Source organism: Stenella coeruleoalba, assembly GCF_951394435.1.
Source record: "Stenella coeruleoalba genome assembly, chromosome: 16".
In the NCBI taxonomy this organism is placed as follows: domain Eukaryota; kingdom Metazoa; phylum Chordata; class Mammalia; order Artiodactyla; family Delphinidae; genus Stenella; species Stenella coeruleoalba.
Genome location: NC_137162.1, coordinates 29,249,852 through 29,268,257, shown reverse-complemented (window position 1 = coordinate 29,268,257; position 18,406 = coordinate 29,249,852). Strand labels below are relative to the sequence as shown.

Genomic DNA, 18,406 nt, shown 5'->3' with positions numbered 1-18,406 from the left:
CTTTAAAACCTTGGGAGGAAGCCCAGGCTACACAAAGAGGCATTCCCGTTATCAGCCCCACAAAGGTACTAGCTGACAACTGACATCAACCAACTGCCAGACACATGAGTGAACGAGCCTTCTGATAATTCCAGTCGCCAGCCTTTGAATTACCCCAGTCTTTGAGTTTTCCAGCTGAAGCTAATGGAGCAAAGACAAGTTATCCTTATGGGAATTCCTGATCCACAGGATTCATAGTCATAATAGATGACTGTTCTAAGCCGCTAAGTTTTGGGGTAATTTGTTGCACGGCAAGACATAACCGGAACAGGAACATAAGCCTGAGGGGACCTCTGAGCATGCTGTATTTGCAACAGCCAAAAGGTGACTCCAGGTCCTACTGCTAATTCTAGCCATCCCCTGCCAGGTGCCTTCTGTATATAGGTTATTTCTCTTGGAGACTCCACTGCTCCCCCCTGCAACCACACTTAGCTCTCCCCTTCCAAGTCCATCAAACATGTTTTTAAAGGTCTGAATTTCAATTGAGCACAGGGTTTGAGTCCTTTACTCTAAGTTTCTTTGGCCTTGCCTGGCCAATTCAGGAGGTGAGTTTAGCCACTTATTTCAGTCTCTGAACATTCTGTGATGGTGAAGGTGTATGCAGTGGTGGAGAGTACTGGGTAGTGGGGAGAAAGGGAAGAACCTAACTCCTAATCCATTTGTCTTGGCTTTGACCTAGAGCTACCTATTCTACTTAAAGAATTACATGAACCTTCACTCACAGTGCCATGATACCACTGAATCATTTTACTTCCAATGACAATCCTTTGATCAGATCATTAGGCTCAAAACTGGAAAAGCCAAAAATATAAAGACTTGTTGTCTTGTACACTGTTGTAATACAGAAACTTAGTATAGTGCCTGGAACACAGTAAACACTCAATAAATATCTACTGAATGAAAGAATGAATGAATGAAAGAAATCTCCTCCTCTTTTTTTAGAGGCCAATAACTAATACTGGATTAGCATAATGCGCTAGAAAACTGTAGTGTTCAACAGGCTGACATTCTACTCCATTAGGTAATATGTTTTTCAACCTGCTCAAAGTAAGTATTAAACCTCAAAACTGTGAGTTCCTTGAGGGCAGAGACCATGTCTTATTACATTTTGTATCCTCAGCACCTGGCACTTTGCCTGGTACTTGCTAAAAGCTCAGTAAATATTAAATATTTAAATATTAAAAACTAAGTGAATGTCAAAGAGATTGACAGAGATATTTCAAATAATTTAGTTCTCCTAGGCTTTGCCTAGTAGGAGGCAGTGACAGATAAGGGTGCTGGTCAGTGCACCTGATCCCCAGAGGGATCAGACTGGGATGTAGAAATTCAGAAGTCCTGAGGCCTCCCAGCCTTTAAAGACTCCAAAAGCTATTTTGTAATCTGAGTATGGCATTGTTATGAATATAGAAAAGTGTACAGACCTCCCCTTTAGCAATCAAAAGTGCTTTTCTATGATTGCTCCAAATAGTATTTTTTTCACAACTAATTTTATAATGAGCCATTCATTTATTTGCCCATTCATTTATTCATTCATCCCATATACATTTTGTGTTTTCGGCCGCACCTCACGGCTTGCAGGATCTTAGTTCCCGGACCGGGGATTGAACCCATGCCCTTGGCAGTGAAAGCATGCAGTCCTAACCACTGGACCACCGGGGAACTCTCCTCATTCATCCCATATCAATGGGGGCCTACCTGTTGCTATTTTTCTGCAAAGATGTGTTTAATTTGCTCAAAATAAAGTTGAATGTTCAAAAGGTCCTCATTCCCTGGAAAAGGACCTGACTAGGAAACTAAAGATGAGATATCACCATTTTGTAGAGGCAGATGGAAATTGCAGGCATAAGATCCTCACAGTTCAGAATTAACTAATCTAGTATATTTCAAAACATGATCTGCATTGGGTGGAATCACTTGACAGATGACTATTAAAAATAGAGATGTCTGGGATCCACTCCAGACATACTAAATCAGAACATCAGAAGTGAGATTGGAAACTACAAGCAATCTCTGGTGATTTTGATTGTATTCAAGTTTGAGAACTACTAACCACAGGTGTCCTGCCAGTAGGACCTACATACAATTGCTTAATTTAACCTTGTCTTCTCCAACATCTCTACAAAAGTAAGATGTTACTTGGCTGATTCTAAGACACCTAGGAATAGTGTAAATGTGGCTCAGAATTGCCAATATCCCAGACCACAACTCCACTGAATGAATGTAATCATTCTCTCCTAAACTAACCCAAAATAAACTCCTGCAAAAAGAAAGTAAACCTATTCTTCCCTTAAGAAACTCACAATTTAGAAGCCATCTGTTACAAAATGTTTGTTATTAAAATAGAGAAGCTTTTAAACTTGGATATGGTACATTCAAACCCTTTTTAATCTGAAAAGCAATAAACAGCAATCATCAGCTGTGAGAGGCACCTCTTGGCCATGCAAATCCAGACTGCACTATTTTTCTACCCACAGTGCTAACACCCAGCTGGAACCCTGTGACATTTTCCTCACCTTACCCCCAAACTCACTCCTCTTCTTCCCCAGAGAGTTTTACTCACTTTCTGAATTTTCCTAATCTGGTCAGAGAGTGTGTCTAATAGGCGAGTTTTCAGGAAGTCCATCACCTTGACCACCCGGCCATCAATGTAGCAACTGGAATAAAAATAAAATGAGAATCAGAGAAAATCTCGAGCAGGAGACTACAAATATATTTCTCTAGCCAGAGGTCTCTGTTGCCTGAGGAAAGAGCCCAGGGTTCACCTGGGCTCTTACATTCTAAAGAAGTTTTGATCCTGGGTACTTTTCAAACAAATAATATACTTTTTAACCTCTTCATTTTCACCTCCATTTGTGGGCTAATATTGTGATTTTTTTCAGCCTTTGTCCATTGAAACTGCATTTATTGCTCTATAGGAACTGACAGGACTCTGTAACACAATTGGGTAATGGGGAAAAGCTTACTTGTTTTCCCCATAGGGAAAGTAATTTAACACCCCTCCCGTACCATCCCTACCCCCACCTTAAAGTAATAAAGGTATGTGAGAGGTTTGAAAGACTACTCAAACATTTTGAAAGGTTTTCACACCTTTAAATAAGAAAACACCAACCACAAAAATCTGATTTAGTGCAGTGAGCAGGTCTCAAAGAGTTCATCTCCAGTTCACTTCCCTGGGCAAAATACCTTGTAGTCAACCTCCTTCCACCTCCAGAATAAATGAACGGATAAATGAATAAACAAATAAGTCAGACAGATTAAAGTTCAGGCGCCCTCTCCTAAAATAGCAACAAGTTTGGCACACATCAGTGTGGTGGTGTCTCCAGTTTTGTTAGGTAGCTTAAGTGAAACATCAAGTTGTGCCCATACTACATTGTTAACATTCAACCAAAACAGGTCCATCTGGCTTTGTGGGGACTCTGTGTGAATCTTTACTCTGAAGGCTAAGCCCAGGATTAGGTGACCTTCATTATCTCAAACCTCCCAGCACTCATCTTTGCAAAATTCCAAATTAAATCGATTTAATTAAAATCAATGCTTATGACTCCTGGGTGCCTTTTCCAATCCACTTAGGTCTCCTTGGCTGATGGATAATGATAGATTATGTCATTTTTAGTAAGACACCAACCTCTCAGTACGTATTATAGAACTATAATTCTAATTCTAGTACTAAAAAATTCCTTTTAATGTTAAATTCCCATACTAATATGTGATGTAGTGGAATGGTTAAAATTCTTTTGTAATTGCACTTTCAACCAGGTGCTCTGGTTGAAGTGAGGGTGGGAGATGAGCTCCTCCCACTCAGCCTTCCCCTTGGCCTCCCTCACCACCTCACACATTTCCACAGAATCCAATGTTTAAATCATTTGTATATTGAAAAGAGTATGGGTTTTGGAGCCAGAGATATCTGAGATCAAATTCCAAGGCAGGTATTTACTACCTATGTGATCTTGGGCAAGATGCTTGGCCTTTATGGGCCTCAGTTTTCTTATTCTTAAGAGAGAGGTAACATATCTACTACTCAGGATTGTTTGAAGATCAAGCAGATAAACCTAAAGTGTCTGGCATATAGTAGGCACTCAACAACTGTTAGTTCTTTTCTGATTTCTCTAATTTTCAGCTCACAAAGATGGGGTCATAAACAATAGGGGCCTGACTGTGTGTACCAAATTCTAAAAGTGAGATGACTGTGTCAAAGGGTACATGCTTTTGAAAATCTGGGTGGTTACTTATATTAGGGAATAAAACAAACCAATGACATGACCTTTCACCTCATTCCTGGTACAGATGCTAGACTTAGATCCAATAAACATTTATTATGTGCAACACACAGAGCTGGTAATGTCCATGTCCATTACCTCACAAACCTTTCTATTAGTGCTCCACTGTCAGCACCTCCAATTTTTTTAAAGTTGTGATTAGATAGTATACTACCTGAAAGCTAGGCATATTAAAACACTGTAGTGTTCAAATTAAAAATAATTCATGAAATGTTAATGTAACACACATTGAAGGACATGAACATTTGTACTATATTACATGATGATTACGCATATGATAAAAATGTACTGTAATTAGTGTTCTTTTATGTTCTAGTCAAATATATTATAGTTGCCTCTTTTTTCTTTGTTAGCTCCCAGTAACTATTTTAAACAGCAGAGTTTATAAGTTTTGCTGGCAACACATATAGTTTAATGCTCATTGAGATAAAAGTGCCAGATGTACTTTTTCAATATGTAGGATTCCCTGTGAACATGCTTCCTATCCCACAAAATCCACGGCCCACGGTTGAGGGACCTCCACTCTTCCCCTCCTTCCTTTGGTCTCTTTTCTCAAGTACACGAAACTTGGAGTTAGAAAACCTTGGTTCAGTCCCAGCTTTGCCACATACTACCTATATGATACTGGGTTTCCCCTTCTTTAAAATCAGTTAAAAAAGAACCCCAACCCTACAGTATTTTCACAGGGTTACTGTACCGATAAAAATGAGAAGAAATTCTGGGCACAGAACCTGGCACATAAAAGGTATTCAATAACCAAAACTACCCTCCAGGTTACTTAAGTACCCAAGGTGGCAGCAACCTAGACTGAAAAGCCATGGGATGGGGTGAGCAGGGGAACATCTGTCTGGAGAAAGACAGTATGTTCATCCACCATAGGATTTGGAATTAGGGAATTATGGAGGAGCAAAAATGGACTCTGGATTTCCAGTAGGTGGGAGGCAGAGAGAAAGAGAGAGGTGGAGAGGGCTGTGATTATGTTGCAAAAATCTGGAGTTTGAAAAGACCTTAGTGGTCGTGTGGTCTGAAGTAGGTGCGCCTGTGACAACACCCCTGAGAAGTGATTATCTAGGACAGGGAACTCTCTCTCATACACTACTAGTACTGTTCCACTGTGCCACAGCTCGGATCCAGGGAAGGCTCTTCTACCATGGGTCTAAAATTGGCTCCCTCTTACTGTTCACTCAATGGCTGTTTTCTTGGACCCGGGAATAGTCCAATTCCTCCTTCATGTGACATGTGGGGGAGGAATTCCAGTAAAAACTTTGGTTTAAGCTTTTTAGAGCCTATTTTTGTCCCCAATTTTAACCTAACAAGCTGGATTCAATCATTCTCAGTTGGTCTCAGGCTATTCCTGTGGGCTATGAATTAGACTGGAGCAGGGAAAGCTCCAGGCAGGAAAGCAGTGTGACAAGGTTATCTTATCTCAACAGTGCAGGCAAGAAGAAATCTGGGTCTAAGTAAGGCAGATCACGGAAAAAGTAAAAGTGAGAGCCTGTGAAAAAAGAACTAATAAAATAAAGCTTCTGTAGAACATAAGAGAGACAGGAAGGGAGTCAATGATGACCACGAGCTAATGAGAGAGAATGTCTTTGAGAACACTGGTGCCAAGGACACGTAGGCTAGTCAGACTGGGTTTTAGGTTTGTCAAAGGAGATAAATTATTCTGTTTGAGATATCAAAGACCCAGAGAATATCAAAGAGAAAATATGCAACAGGTACTTGGAGATGTGAGAAGTCAGCACAGAGAAAAACTGAGACAGAAAATGTTGACCCGGTTGTTTTCTTCAGTTTGTAAGTAATGAATGGAGCCACGGCCGTAGATGAGCTCTCTAGGAGAATCAGAGAAGTTAACAGGTATGGCAGAGACCCTCTAAAATTCTCAAATACGGCCCTGGACATTGCCTCTATCTTTGGCCCAAATAAGAGTCCCTTCCTTCCCCAGCCCTTCCCCAGTCCCTTCCTTCCCCCCATCACAGTGTCTTTTTAATAATTTCGGTCTGAGTCAGATTCGCACTTGGATGCCAAAGGAATTCCCATATTATACTGTGAAGTTTCAGCAACTTTATTTGCAAACATAAACCCACATTTATATTGCACTATGGAAATAAGAACTTTGGTCCTCCAGAATTTAGTATTCCTTTTTAAGAGAGGGGATAATTTAACCATAGGTATGAGTTGATAAATACCTGAGCCTTTTTCATGGGTAACCCTGGACAATTAGCTTGCTGCACTTACCCTTCATAAATGTGAAGCTTCTAAGAAAACATTCAATGTCAACAATCTGTGGTTATCTGAAAAACTCCTGCCTGTTACAGAGCTTTGATTCTCTGATAGTGGCTGCCTGTAGTAAAGGGCTCAATACATCATTTAGATTTGGACATGATAGCCTGTGATGACACTTGGTAAGAATAAATTGTTAAAAATGGTAAAGATGGTGATTTCTAACCAAGACTGGGTAAGTGGAAGTAGGACTGGATTCCACCAGACTGTCCAGTGACCTGGGGGCAAGTCTCTCTGCTTTCCTCCATCTTCTTCACTGGGAAGATAAAGATGATTCTGAGCTACCAACTGGTCTCTCCTGAAGAGTTAACTAGTTTAGTAATGGATACAAAGGCACCAGAAGACCAAACAAATGAAAGAGGAAAGGAAGGATTGAGGGAAGGAAAGAGAGAGGAAGGAAATTTGCCAATTAGAGGTGCTTTGGCATCTTCCACGTAAACCCTGATAATTTTAGGTGAATCATAGTCCTCCTCTAAGCTCTCTTGAAATTTCAGCATCTCCTAGGATCACACCACAAATGGCTGAGCTGTTCAACTAAAAGCTGAAGCCAGGAGAGGCTATGCAGAAATAACCTTTCTGTGAACTATTACTACAAATGCAATGAGCTTGAAACCTTTGTGTGTGGACAAACAGCCTGTGCTCAGTCCTGGCAACCATCATTCCTTCCTCGGCTGGCCTCTAGATTAGCAGGTCATATCAAGCACATACCTGGGGAGGTGGCAAAGATGGAGAGTATACAAGGTAAATAGAACTACATACCAATTCATTCACCAACTCTCTTGCTCTTCTTAGTTTTAAATTTTATTTCTAGTTTAATACCTTTCATCTTACAGTAAGTCCGCTACATATGAACCTTCAAGTTGCGAACCTTCAAAGATGTGACTGTGCATTCGCATGTCCAATCACGTAAGTTAGTTCACGTGAAATTGCAGCTTGCCCTCCGTCTTCTATTGCTGACAATCCTTCAGCTCTACCATCTCCCACCTCCTCTCCCTCCTCCAGTCAGTAACTCTTCTTGCCTGTTCACTCGATGCCAGCCCCTGTATGCCAGCTGTTGTACTGTACTACTGTACTTTTCAAGGTATTGTACATAAGATTAAAAATGTTTTCTTTATTTTTTGTATTTGTTTATTTTTTATGTATTATTTGTGTGAAAAGTATTATAAACCTATTACAGTACAGTACTCTATACTCGATTGTGTTAGTTGGGTACCTCGTCTAACTTTGTTGGGCTTACGAACAAATTGGACTTATGAACATGCTCTTGGAACGGAACTCTTTTGTATGGTGGGGACTTACTGTATTTAAAATTTTGCCCTTTATCTGTTGATTATAAAAGACACAAGTGCTCATTATAGACAAATTAGAAAATGCACATAAACAAGATTAAAATATGAAAATGAAAAATCATTGATGAACCCAACACCTAGAGAAACTTTGTTAACATTTTGCCTTGTACCCTTTCAGACTTTCCATAGTAAATACACATAAAATTTCCCATAATTAGTTATTTTAAAAACTTACTCCAGATCCTATTCCACTAGCGTATAAATTTAAAACTGTCCCAGCTGAGATTCCCAAGCCCCTATCGCAGAGATACTGCCAGAAATATTAGAGACTCCAGGTGAAATCATCTCACTCGTATTTTAATTCCATTCTGGCCAGTTAGGGATCTTCTGCCAGGGGCAGGTCTCATCTCCTTTCTTCTCTGCCAGCCAGGTTTTAACCCTGATTCCCCTCCCCCCTTTCTCTAGGCCCCTAGATTTAGTCTTCAGGATTGTACTCCAAATTAGCCACTTATGCCCATTAGCCTCTTAAAACATTTAATGAGGAGAGTTTGTTGTCCAGGGGCAGCTGGTTTTGTTTACCGGGCTCTTTACTTTAAAAGGAAAAACCTTTGCCCCTTATTATCTGACCTCTTCTTTTATTTCAGGTAATTGCATTAGTGCTGGCTTCCCAATGCTCAGGAATTTCCGGACCTATTTTGCTGCCTGCTGCTTTCAGGGAGGAGGGGCAGTCTGCTCAGAATTCTTACACCCAACCTCCTGCCTGGCTAGGTAATTCCATAAAACTGGGGCCTTCCCCACTGGATGAGGAGAAGCTTGGATAATCATTAGAACAACTGTTGACCTATAAAAGCTATCTGACACCTTGAAATCAGTCAGACTAGAGGCTGACTCTAGTCTCTCCAAAGCTTTATAAGTTGTATCTGCCCCTCCTCCAAAGGCCTCACTCTGGGTTCCTACTGAGCACATTCTTCTCACATATGCCTTTAGGTTTTCTTTCTGAGGCTACACTATTCTTCATCTTCTTTGCTATGAGTCAGTCTTCCCATCTTGTGTTCAGAACTACTTTGAGCAGGTGGAGCTTGAATGAAATGAATACTGTTAGAAAAAAAAATCCTACAAAATATAGGCTTTCTTTGGCTTTCTTCAACCAGTTCGTATATAAGCCATACAGGAGCCACCCAGCTGACTAAAGGGCTGCGGTTCAGGAATTTCAAAGAGTTTGTACCCTGGAAAAATGTTATCATTGAAAAATTATACAAGTAAAGGTCAGGGTGGTGGGCAATCCCTCAGGCACATAATGGGTACTCAAAATATATTTAATGAAAGCATGAGTATCTGTATAATCTAACCCACAATGAGCCAAAAGGGTGGCCCTAAGGCTCAAGTACTGTCCCAAGGGCCCCATTTTCTTGAACTTTTCTCTCTCCTAATTCCTTGCACACTTTGGGTCCTGAGCTTCAGGCCCTAATCATTCTCCCCAGTGAACACAGTGCATGTGGAGAGACGCTTTGTCTTGGCAGGGGCTGGAGCAGCTGGCCCTTGATCCTAGCAGTGATGAGAAGAGCTCTAGGGGAGCAGGGAAGGAGAGGGATAGGAAAGCCATCTGCAGCTCCAGCTATCAGAGTGGGCTCTGAGCAGGGCACCTCTGGGAATTTTCAGGGTAGCAGCACGTGATGGCACCAAAAGTGTGAGCAGGAGTGGCTCCGTGTGTTTCAAGTCTGAAATGTAAACAATTTGTGAGACCCTCTTTAAGAAAAGGAAATCAAAAGTACAAAACACAAAATTAGGTACAAAAATAAATATTTATTTAGAATGACAAAATAGATCACAACAAATACCCAGAAAAATTTTTTCAAGTCCCTTTTTTCTCAGAGCTCTTTAGGCAATTTACCAGAAATGTTTACACAGCAAGGCTTCCCCCTCACCACCTAACATTCTGCAATTCTCATCAACTCCCAGCACTCCTAGGTACCAATGCAAGTGAAGGGCTTGAAGCTTAAGTCATTAGCTTCATGGTCAATCTAATTGTGGGTCATCAATAATAGGAATGGCAGGGTCTAAGTCACTGGAATCTAACCATCTATGTGCAGTATTTATTTTAATTCAGGGTTTGTAAATTGGGAGCTTATACAGTTACCACATCCTTTCCCTGACCTCTTTTCATATAATTGTCATTGTAGCTGAATAGCACAACTAACTTAACTATAATTAGGTTAGTGCATTACTAACTAGGAGAACACAGAAAGGAGAATGAGGAAGGGAGGAGCCGTATATGTATTAAGTTCCTTCTTATTTGCTAGCTGTTTCACACATAGTGTCTCGTGAACACTTTCTGTTTGCAGATTATAAACTGTGGCTCCTACAGTAACTAGGAAACCAGAGACCAAGTAGGTACTAGGCGACAGATACCAAAAACTTTCCTCTCTGTTCTGCCAGGTGGGAGAGCTATGCAGACTACTGCGCTTAGTTCATTTGTCCTGCAATCAAGTACAGGTGCCTTTCAACTTCCTTTAGTCCTGCCTACTTCAACTATCTCGACCACTTAAACAATATTGAGCTAAACTCAAATTTCTCAAGAAAACAAAACAATTACAACAAATAAAAACAAAAGCAAAACAACAACAAAAGCAAAAACCTGGGGAGATAAGTAAAGGAATGGAGGTGGTATAACTTTACTCTTTTCCTTGCAAAAATGTTTTTCAAAGTATTTTATTAGTAATTGTTACATGAAGAAAAGGGGCTCCATGGTCAAATAAGTTTAAGAAATGCTAGGTTAAAACCAAGTTAAGTAGTACTTCCTGTTCTAGCCATCATGGAATAGATCAGAATTACCCTCCTGTCATAGACAACCTGAAATCCAACACAAAATATATAAAACAACTGTTTGAAGGAATCGGACAGCAGCCAACTCAAGCTGTGATCCTTGAGAGGGGAGAGGTACATGAGGTAAGCCCCGCATTCACCTGGGCTTGCTCCTCTGGATAGGGTGGAGACAATTTATTGACCACCAAAATTTTGTGCCCCCCTTCCACATTGCAGAGCTGTTGCCAAGAAGCAGCTGTCTAGCTAGAACCTACTATACCTCTGCCTCCATCACAAGAGGGGTGCCCATAAGACTAAACAGGTCAAAGCATTGTGAGCAGAAGTAATGTGTCACGTTAGGCTGAAGTAGTTGGAGATGTGTATCACTTCTGAGCAGAAATTAAGAAGTCATGTCCTTCCTTATAGTCTCTTTTCTCCATTGCCAGATGAATGGAAGAGTCTCCAAGGAGAAGCCCAAGACAGAAAAAACCTGGGTCCTGGAATATCACATAAAAGGCCATCCACCAGGTACCTCAGCATTGGATGTGACATTAGTGAGAAACAAACTTCTATTGTTAAGCCACTGAGATTTGGGGGTTTATTTATTAAAGCAATTAGTGTTAGATTTCCTAGTGCATAGGTATTCATTATAACAAAACTCCATTCAACCAGCTGATCTGTTTGACCAACAGTGCATAATAAAAATGTTGTCCTTTGAGAGGAAATGGTCCCTGGTATGAAAATAAAAAGATTAACCCAGAGAACTCTAGTTAATTCTAGTTTGAATTGACTGGATAACTCTCAACAATGGGCTGAATTCTAATATCATGCAAGGACAGCTGAGGAGGGGAGAGATCATATTCTTCTATATCTAGGCAAACTGAGTCCAGGGTGAAAATAATGACTAAGGTGATTACTTACCAGAGAGGACATGAAATCTAGAATACTGGAAGGGAGGTCAATTAATGGAAGTCACATATCAGTGGGTGGCGGCCTTTTGACTCTCTCTACATCCAGTATTCTCCACTAGGTCTCTGGTGAAAATTTGAGTATTAACTCTGAGGGATAGCCATAGTTTGAGGTAGATTTAGGCATCATCATTGTCAATGAAATCATAATTTAGCCATAGTTTGAGGTAGATTCATTTAGGCATCATCATTGTCAATGAAATCATATGTACTAACTAGCATGTATCAGACAAGCAGGAAAACCAGAGGTTCAATTCTCCCCTGCATGATGTTGCTTACTTCTAGGCACCCAGCACTCATAACTGTGCATGTGTGCATACACACACACACACACACACACACACACACACACCCCAAACTGCTCCTCTAGCTACATTCACCAATACTCTGTATATTTTTGTTCCTGCATCTAACTTTTATTCCCAGCAAACTCAATGTCGTAGAGCTACACCTCCTTGAAGTACACTCACTGTGTAGAATATTTCACCTGGAGAAAAACCTTACGTCAAAATAATTCTTTTCACAACAATTGCCATGTCTTTGTTTTAAAAGAAAGGCTAGCTCTCACCATATAAAGCATTAAAAGGAACTATTTATCAATATCATGAATATATGTGCACGTACACACATGCATGTGTGTGTATATACGTGTTAAGAGAGACAGATAGAGATTGAGATGGAGGGAGGTATCCATCTACTAGTTAGATTTCAAGATCAGGGTAAATATAACGTTGCTTCTTGTGTTGTATGGTATGTGAATTGAGCCCCCAAAGAAACCATTTCTGGTAGGATATTTTAAATTTCAGTATTTGCATTTTTCTGTAATTTAATTTGAGTATCATTACTATTTTACAGTTTTCCTTTAAACAGATTATTTTTAATTGCTATATTCTTTTGATTCATAATTTAAAAATACAATAAAAATAATTCTGTTACAAAAATACATACTCATTTTAAAACTTAAACATGATAACAAATAGTACAAAGAATTTAGTAATTAAACCAAATCTCAATGCACCACCTTTATCAACATTCAGAGAAAATCATGCCATTCAGCTCTGTATGTCTGTATACATATATCTCTATATACATACATACACATGTATACATACATATATGCATAATAAAGTCTGATATCAATAATTTTAGAGCAATGTTATCTGATATATCAGATACTAGTTCCTTAAAATGTTTTTTATAAAAAATTTTAAAAGATGGAGTCATAATGCTTTTGCTTTAATTATGTTCAACTTTAGACAGTATATATCAACTGCCTCTGTGAAAGATAAGGGTATTACTCCTATTCTTCTACAACATTGACAGCCACATCAGCCAGTGTGATAATTTTGCTTCAACCATCAATCATAATTTAGAAAACTCAAGAGGAGAAAGAAAGTCTATTGCCTTTTTCTGCCTTTTGCCTTTTTGTTTGTTTTTTCTCCTAAATGATGTTCCAAGTTTCCATCTTTTATCATTTCCTTTCTTTTTAGAAAACTTACTTTACCCATTCTTTTAGGTAGGTCTTTGTCAACAAATTCTTAGTTTTCCATCATCTGAAAATGTCTTGATTCCCCTTTCATTCCCAAAAGATATTTTTGCTGGATACAGAATACTAGGTAGACAATTCTTTCCTTCAGCCCTTAAAACTTGTTGTGCCACTTTCTTCTGGCCTCCGTGATTTCTGATGAAAAAAATCTGCTGTCATTTGAATTGCTTTTTACCTATAATTAAGCTGCCATTTCTCTTACTGGTTTCAAGATTTTACAGAGCTTTCAGCAGTTTGAGTATGGTGTATCTTGGTATGGATTTCTTTGAGTTTATCTGTTTGGGGTTTACTCAGTTTGTTGAATTTATAGGTTTATGTCTTTTGCCAAATATGGGAAGTTTTCAGCCATTATTTCTTTAGGTAATTTTTTAGTCTCACCTGCTTTCATTCTGGGGCTCAAACAACATAAAAGTTAGATCTTTTGTTTTGGTCCTGCAGATCCCTGAGGATCATTCTTTTTTTTTTTTTAAATACAGTCTATGTTTTTCTCTGTTGTTAAGATTGGGTAATTTCTGTTATTGTATCTTCAAGTTCACTGACTTTTTTTCATCTGTCTCCTCCATTCTGCTGTTGAGCCTATCCACTGAATTTTTTATTTCGCTTTTTGTACTTTCAATTCTAAAATTTCAATTTGGTTCTTTATATCATTTATTTCTTTGTTGAGACTTCCTCTTTCTTTGCTATCTTTCTATTTTTTTCATTTGTTTCAAGAGTATTTGTAATTGCTCATTGAAATATTTTTATGACAGCTGCTTTAACATCCTCGTAATTTAAACATCTCTGTTATCTCAATGTTGGCATCTATTGATTACCTTTTCTCATTGAAGTTGATATTTCTCTGGTTCTTGGTATGACAAGTGATTTTCACATGACATCTGGTTATTTGGGGTATTGCATTATATGACTCTGGATCTTAAATCTTGTTTTGGTTGGCCTCCTATGACACCACTCTGGCAGGGTAAGGAAGGAATACTGCCTCGTTACTGCCTGGTTTGACAGGCCTGGTTTACTTGGCCTCCGTTGACACTCATGGATTAGGGAGCCTCCTTACTGCTGTATGGGTGTAGGAGTTTCAGCTCCCCACTAGGCCTCCATTGATATACTAACCTGACTTCAAGGGTAGGAGTACCTTGTTACTTCTCCCCATGTGGCCTCCACTCACGTGGGTGGGGAGTAACCTCATTACTTCTGGGTGGTGGTAAAAGTCCTGAGTCTCCACTAGGTATCCTCTGACAGCATCCCAGGGGGGAGGGGAAGAGGCACTTCATTTCTAACAGCTGGGGGTGGGAATCCCAGCTCTCCATTCGGTCTCCACTAACAATGAGTGGGGATGGTGGGGAGGGTCTTTGTTATAACCTAGCAGGAATGAAAGTCCCGGCACTCCTCACTAGGTCTTCACCAATGGGAGCACTGAGATACCTTATTATAGCCTGGCCAGGGGGACAGTCTCAGCTCCCTGCTTGGCTTTTGCTGGAAGGGGTAGGGGTGGGGATGGTACCACATTTTTTTTTTCAGTGGTTGTGTGACTGGAAGAGAATGGTTATTGTATAAAATTTTCTGTTTTGCTAGGTTGTTCCTTTTCTGGTCCTCCGGCTATAGAGAACTGGCTTTTGTTGGGGCATTTTTTGTTTGTATCCGTTGGTGCTTCTGGGTTGCCAGCTTTTCTAGAATGAACTCTGGGATATATGAGGCAAAAAAAACCCCAAACCAGGAAGCTCTCCACTGTACTGTTTATTCCCTGGTTCCCAATCTACCTTATTCTCTCCACCTTTCAGAATTTTTTCATGTTTGTTTTATAAATAATGGCTAGGGCTTTTAGTTGTACTTAATCAGAGGAATAAGGAAAAGTATGTATACTCCATCATTCTTGAAGTGAAAGTTTTTATGTTTATCTTTAACTGTAATTCCAACAATTTGAATTGTAATTTTTAATCTTAATATTTAAATATAGAAAATTCATTGGATATTTACAACCAATCTTTTTATCATAATTTCTCCATCATGACTCCTTTTTTGTTTGGCTGCTTCATCTTCAAGTAGACTTTTCTACAAATCCTCATGCATAACTAAATTTTCCCTAAGTTTCTGTGTGCTTGAAAACTGCTATCTGCTCCCTTTGACAAATCAAGTGCATAGAATTGGATGATATAAGAGTCTTCCACAATAAATGAGGGAGCTTAAGTATCAGATTTTCAATTTTAAGTATCTCTGACTACATTAAAGGTTATAACCAGAAGACAGCTAGTTATGATTGCTTAGGAGAAATGCTTAGATATCACTCTCCTAGAAACAATAAAATTCCATCTACCATTTGAACAGAATGTCCCCCTTCAAATAGAGAAATTAATGATAAGGATGATGATGATAGTGTAAAACTAACAGCTATTGAATGCTTAGTATGTATCATGCATCACATACATTATATAATCTTCACATAGTATTATGAGATAATTATTTATCCAGTAAACACTTATGGAGTGCATACTATATGCTAGCTATGCTCTAGACTCTAGGTAGAGTTCTATTAGTGTTCATGTTTTACATACAGAGAAACTGAGTCTCAGAGAAGTTAAATACCTTGCTAGTAAAATGGCACCGGCCAGTATTTGAAATGAGATTTGTATGATGTTTAATCACAACATATACTTACTTTATAGCTGAGTAGATATGATAAATATATCAGTACCATGAAATAAAATTCAAATTCCTTGGACTAGAGCTCAGAATGTATAATTATATTATTTGTAACTGACAGAGGATTTGATTAGATTTATTTAGCTAATAGAAATTTTAATGTCATAATTTCAAGGTAAAATTTCACATATCTCTCCACAAAGGAATGTTTTCTTACCATCTTTCCCTTGAAAAAATTTCAAAGCATTAAAATTTTCATGGTACCCTAAAATATCCTATTTTTTCCCCCGGAATCTCCTACAAATTCAGTTTGAATATTGACCTCAAAAGGGCCTGAGAGTCAGGGAAAACATTAGCGTGTTGTCTTCCCTGTGGTTAAGAACATGTGTTTGAACATGAAGAATAAGCAAACTGACTGCTATCAATGCAAAGATTTTTAGAAGAACAGCCCCCTTTTAAAGAATTATTTAGATTTTAAAGAGTTAATCAATCATGAGTGAAACAAGACAGAAATAAAAAGCAAATAAGTTCTGTTTCTTTTTTTTCTTGAGAGACTAAATGATAGTTGGCTTTCTAAATTAAGAATGAAAACGGTAAATTTTCATTTAATATATTCTGTTTACATATTTGGACAATTAGAGTAGAAGGAAGTATACAGTCATCCCTTGGTATCTGGGCGGGGACTGGTTCCAGAACCCTCCTCCTTACCCCCTGCCCCTGAGGGGTACCAAAATCTGTGGATGCCCAAGTCCCTTATATAAAAGGGTGCAGTATTTACACATAACCACGTACATTCTCCCTTATACTTTAAATCATCTCTAGATTACTTATAATACCTAATACAATGTAAATGCTGTGTAAATAGTTGCCAGTCAATGACAATTCAAGTTTTGCTTTTTGGAACTTCCTGGAATTTTTTTTCAAATATTTTCAATCTACAGTGGGTTGAATCCACAGATACAGAACAAATGGATATGGAGAGCCAACTGTATAAAGAAAATAAAAACAGGAAAATAGGGGGAAAGAATGAGCAAGAGCTGGATCTCCCTGTCAGGGATCTTTCGGTTTCCCCAAAACTCAACTCACCCTCCTTCTCTGTTCTTTATCTCTGCACAGCCTACCAAGCCTCACCACTCAACAACTAGCCCCACATACACACTTCTAGACACCTGCTTCTTCCTATCATTAGTTCCTAAATCCACCTCTCCTGCTCCTTTAACTCTAAACATCACCTGTCCAATTCCACCTCTATCAATGAACCACAACAGAGCAGTTTTTAGCAACTCCCTGCCCTTCCCCAGTCACCTGCTATCTAGTCCCTACTCCTAACTTCCTGAATGATCTATCACTTGGACCAGCAAACCAAGCTTCAACCTCTGATTTTTCCCCTATCTTGTGCAAACATTCTTGACAAAACTGCAATGTTTACCTACACAATTGATCTTTGGAGGCCTTTACCTGATCAGCCTTCTCCACACAAAGCCCAGGCTTAACTGAATGTTGTCTTGGGCTAATGTGTCACCTGGACTCTATCCCTTATCCCAGTGGTTCTTAATCCTGTCTACATTTGTATTAACTAAGTGAAGATAATAGCTCCTCAAACAAAATTTTCACTTATTAGATAGTGATCTGGACAAGGAACTAGGAGTCCCCTGTTCTGCCAATCACTAGTCTTGTGACCATAAGCAAGTCACTTAACCTCTTTTATCATCTTATCTATCAAGGTAGTTGGTTGGCCTAAATCAAGGATAGCTAACAGCACTCTTGTCAGTTTTTGCCTCATGTATTTTGATGCTCTGATATTAGGTACATACACATTTAGAATTGTTATAACTTGGAGAATTGACCCCTTTATTATTATGTATTGCCCCTCCTTATTCCTAATAATTTTCCTTGTTCTAAAGTTGGCCTTGACTGAAAGTAATATAGTTGTTCAAGCTTTCTTTTGATTCATGTTAGCATGGTATATCTTTCTCCATCTCTTTACTTTTAACCTATGTGAGTCTTTATATTTGAATTGGGTTTCTTGTAGACAATATATAGTTGGGTTTTGTTTTTGTATCCTCTCTGCCAGTCTCTGTCTTTTAATTGGTGTATTTAAACCATTCACATTTAAAGTGATGATGGATATAGTTGGGAATAATATTTGCTGTGTAAGTATTTTCTATTTCATGCATCTGTTCTTTTCTCTTTTGTCTCCTTTTTTTCTGTTTCTCTGGTTTTAACTAAACATTGTACATAATTCCATTTTATCTCCTTTCTTAGCAAGCAATTAAACTTCTTTCTAAAAAATTTTAAGTAGTTGTCCTAGAGTTTCCAATATATGTTTTAAACTACTCTAACACTATACCCCTTCACATGCAGTACAAGTACTATAAAATTATATTATATTATATATATTATATTATATAATATTATATATATAATATATAATTATATTATATTATAAAATATTATCCTCAAATATAAATTATATTTAAATATAATTTAAATAAATTATATTTAAATAATTTAAATATAATTTAAATAAAATTATATTATATTATATATAATATTATATTATATTAT

The 18,406-nt window shown here is 38.4% G+C and overlaps 1 protein-coding gene across 1 annotated transcript in view; it reads right to left on the bottom strand.

Annotated features, from left to right (window-relative positions):
- The window catches only part of HPSE2 (heparanase 2 (inactive)), a 569,682-nt gene that overhangs the window by 154,101 nt on the left and 397,175 nt on the right, over positions 1–18,406 (bottom strand). The window contains exon 7 of the mRNA XM_079900324.1: positions 2,600–2,693. Within this exon, the coding sequence (XP_079756450.1) occupies positions 2,600–2,693 (94 nt within the window). The remainder of the gene's footprint in view (positions 1–2,599; positions 2,694–18,406) is intronic.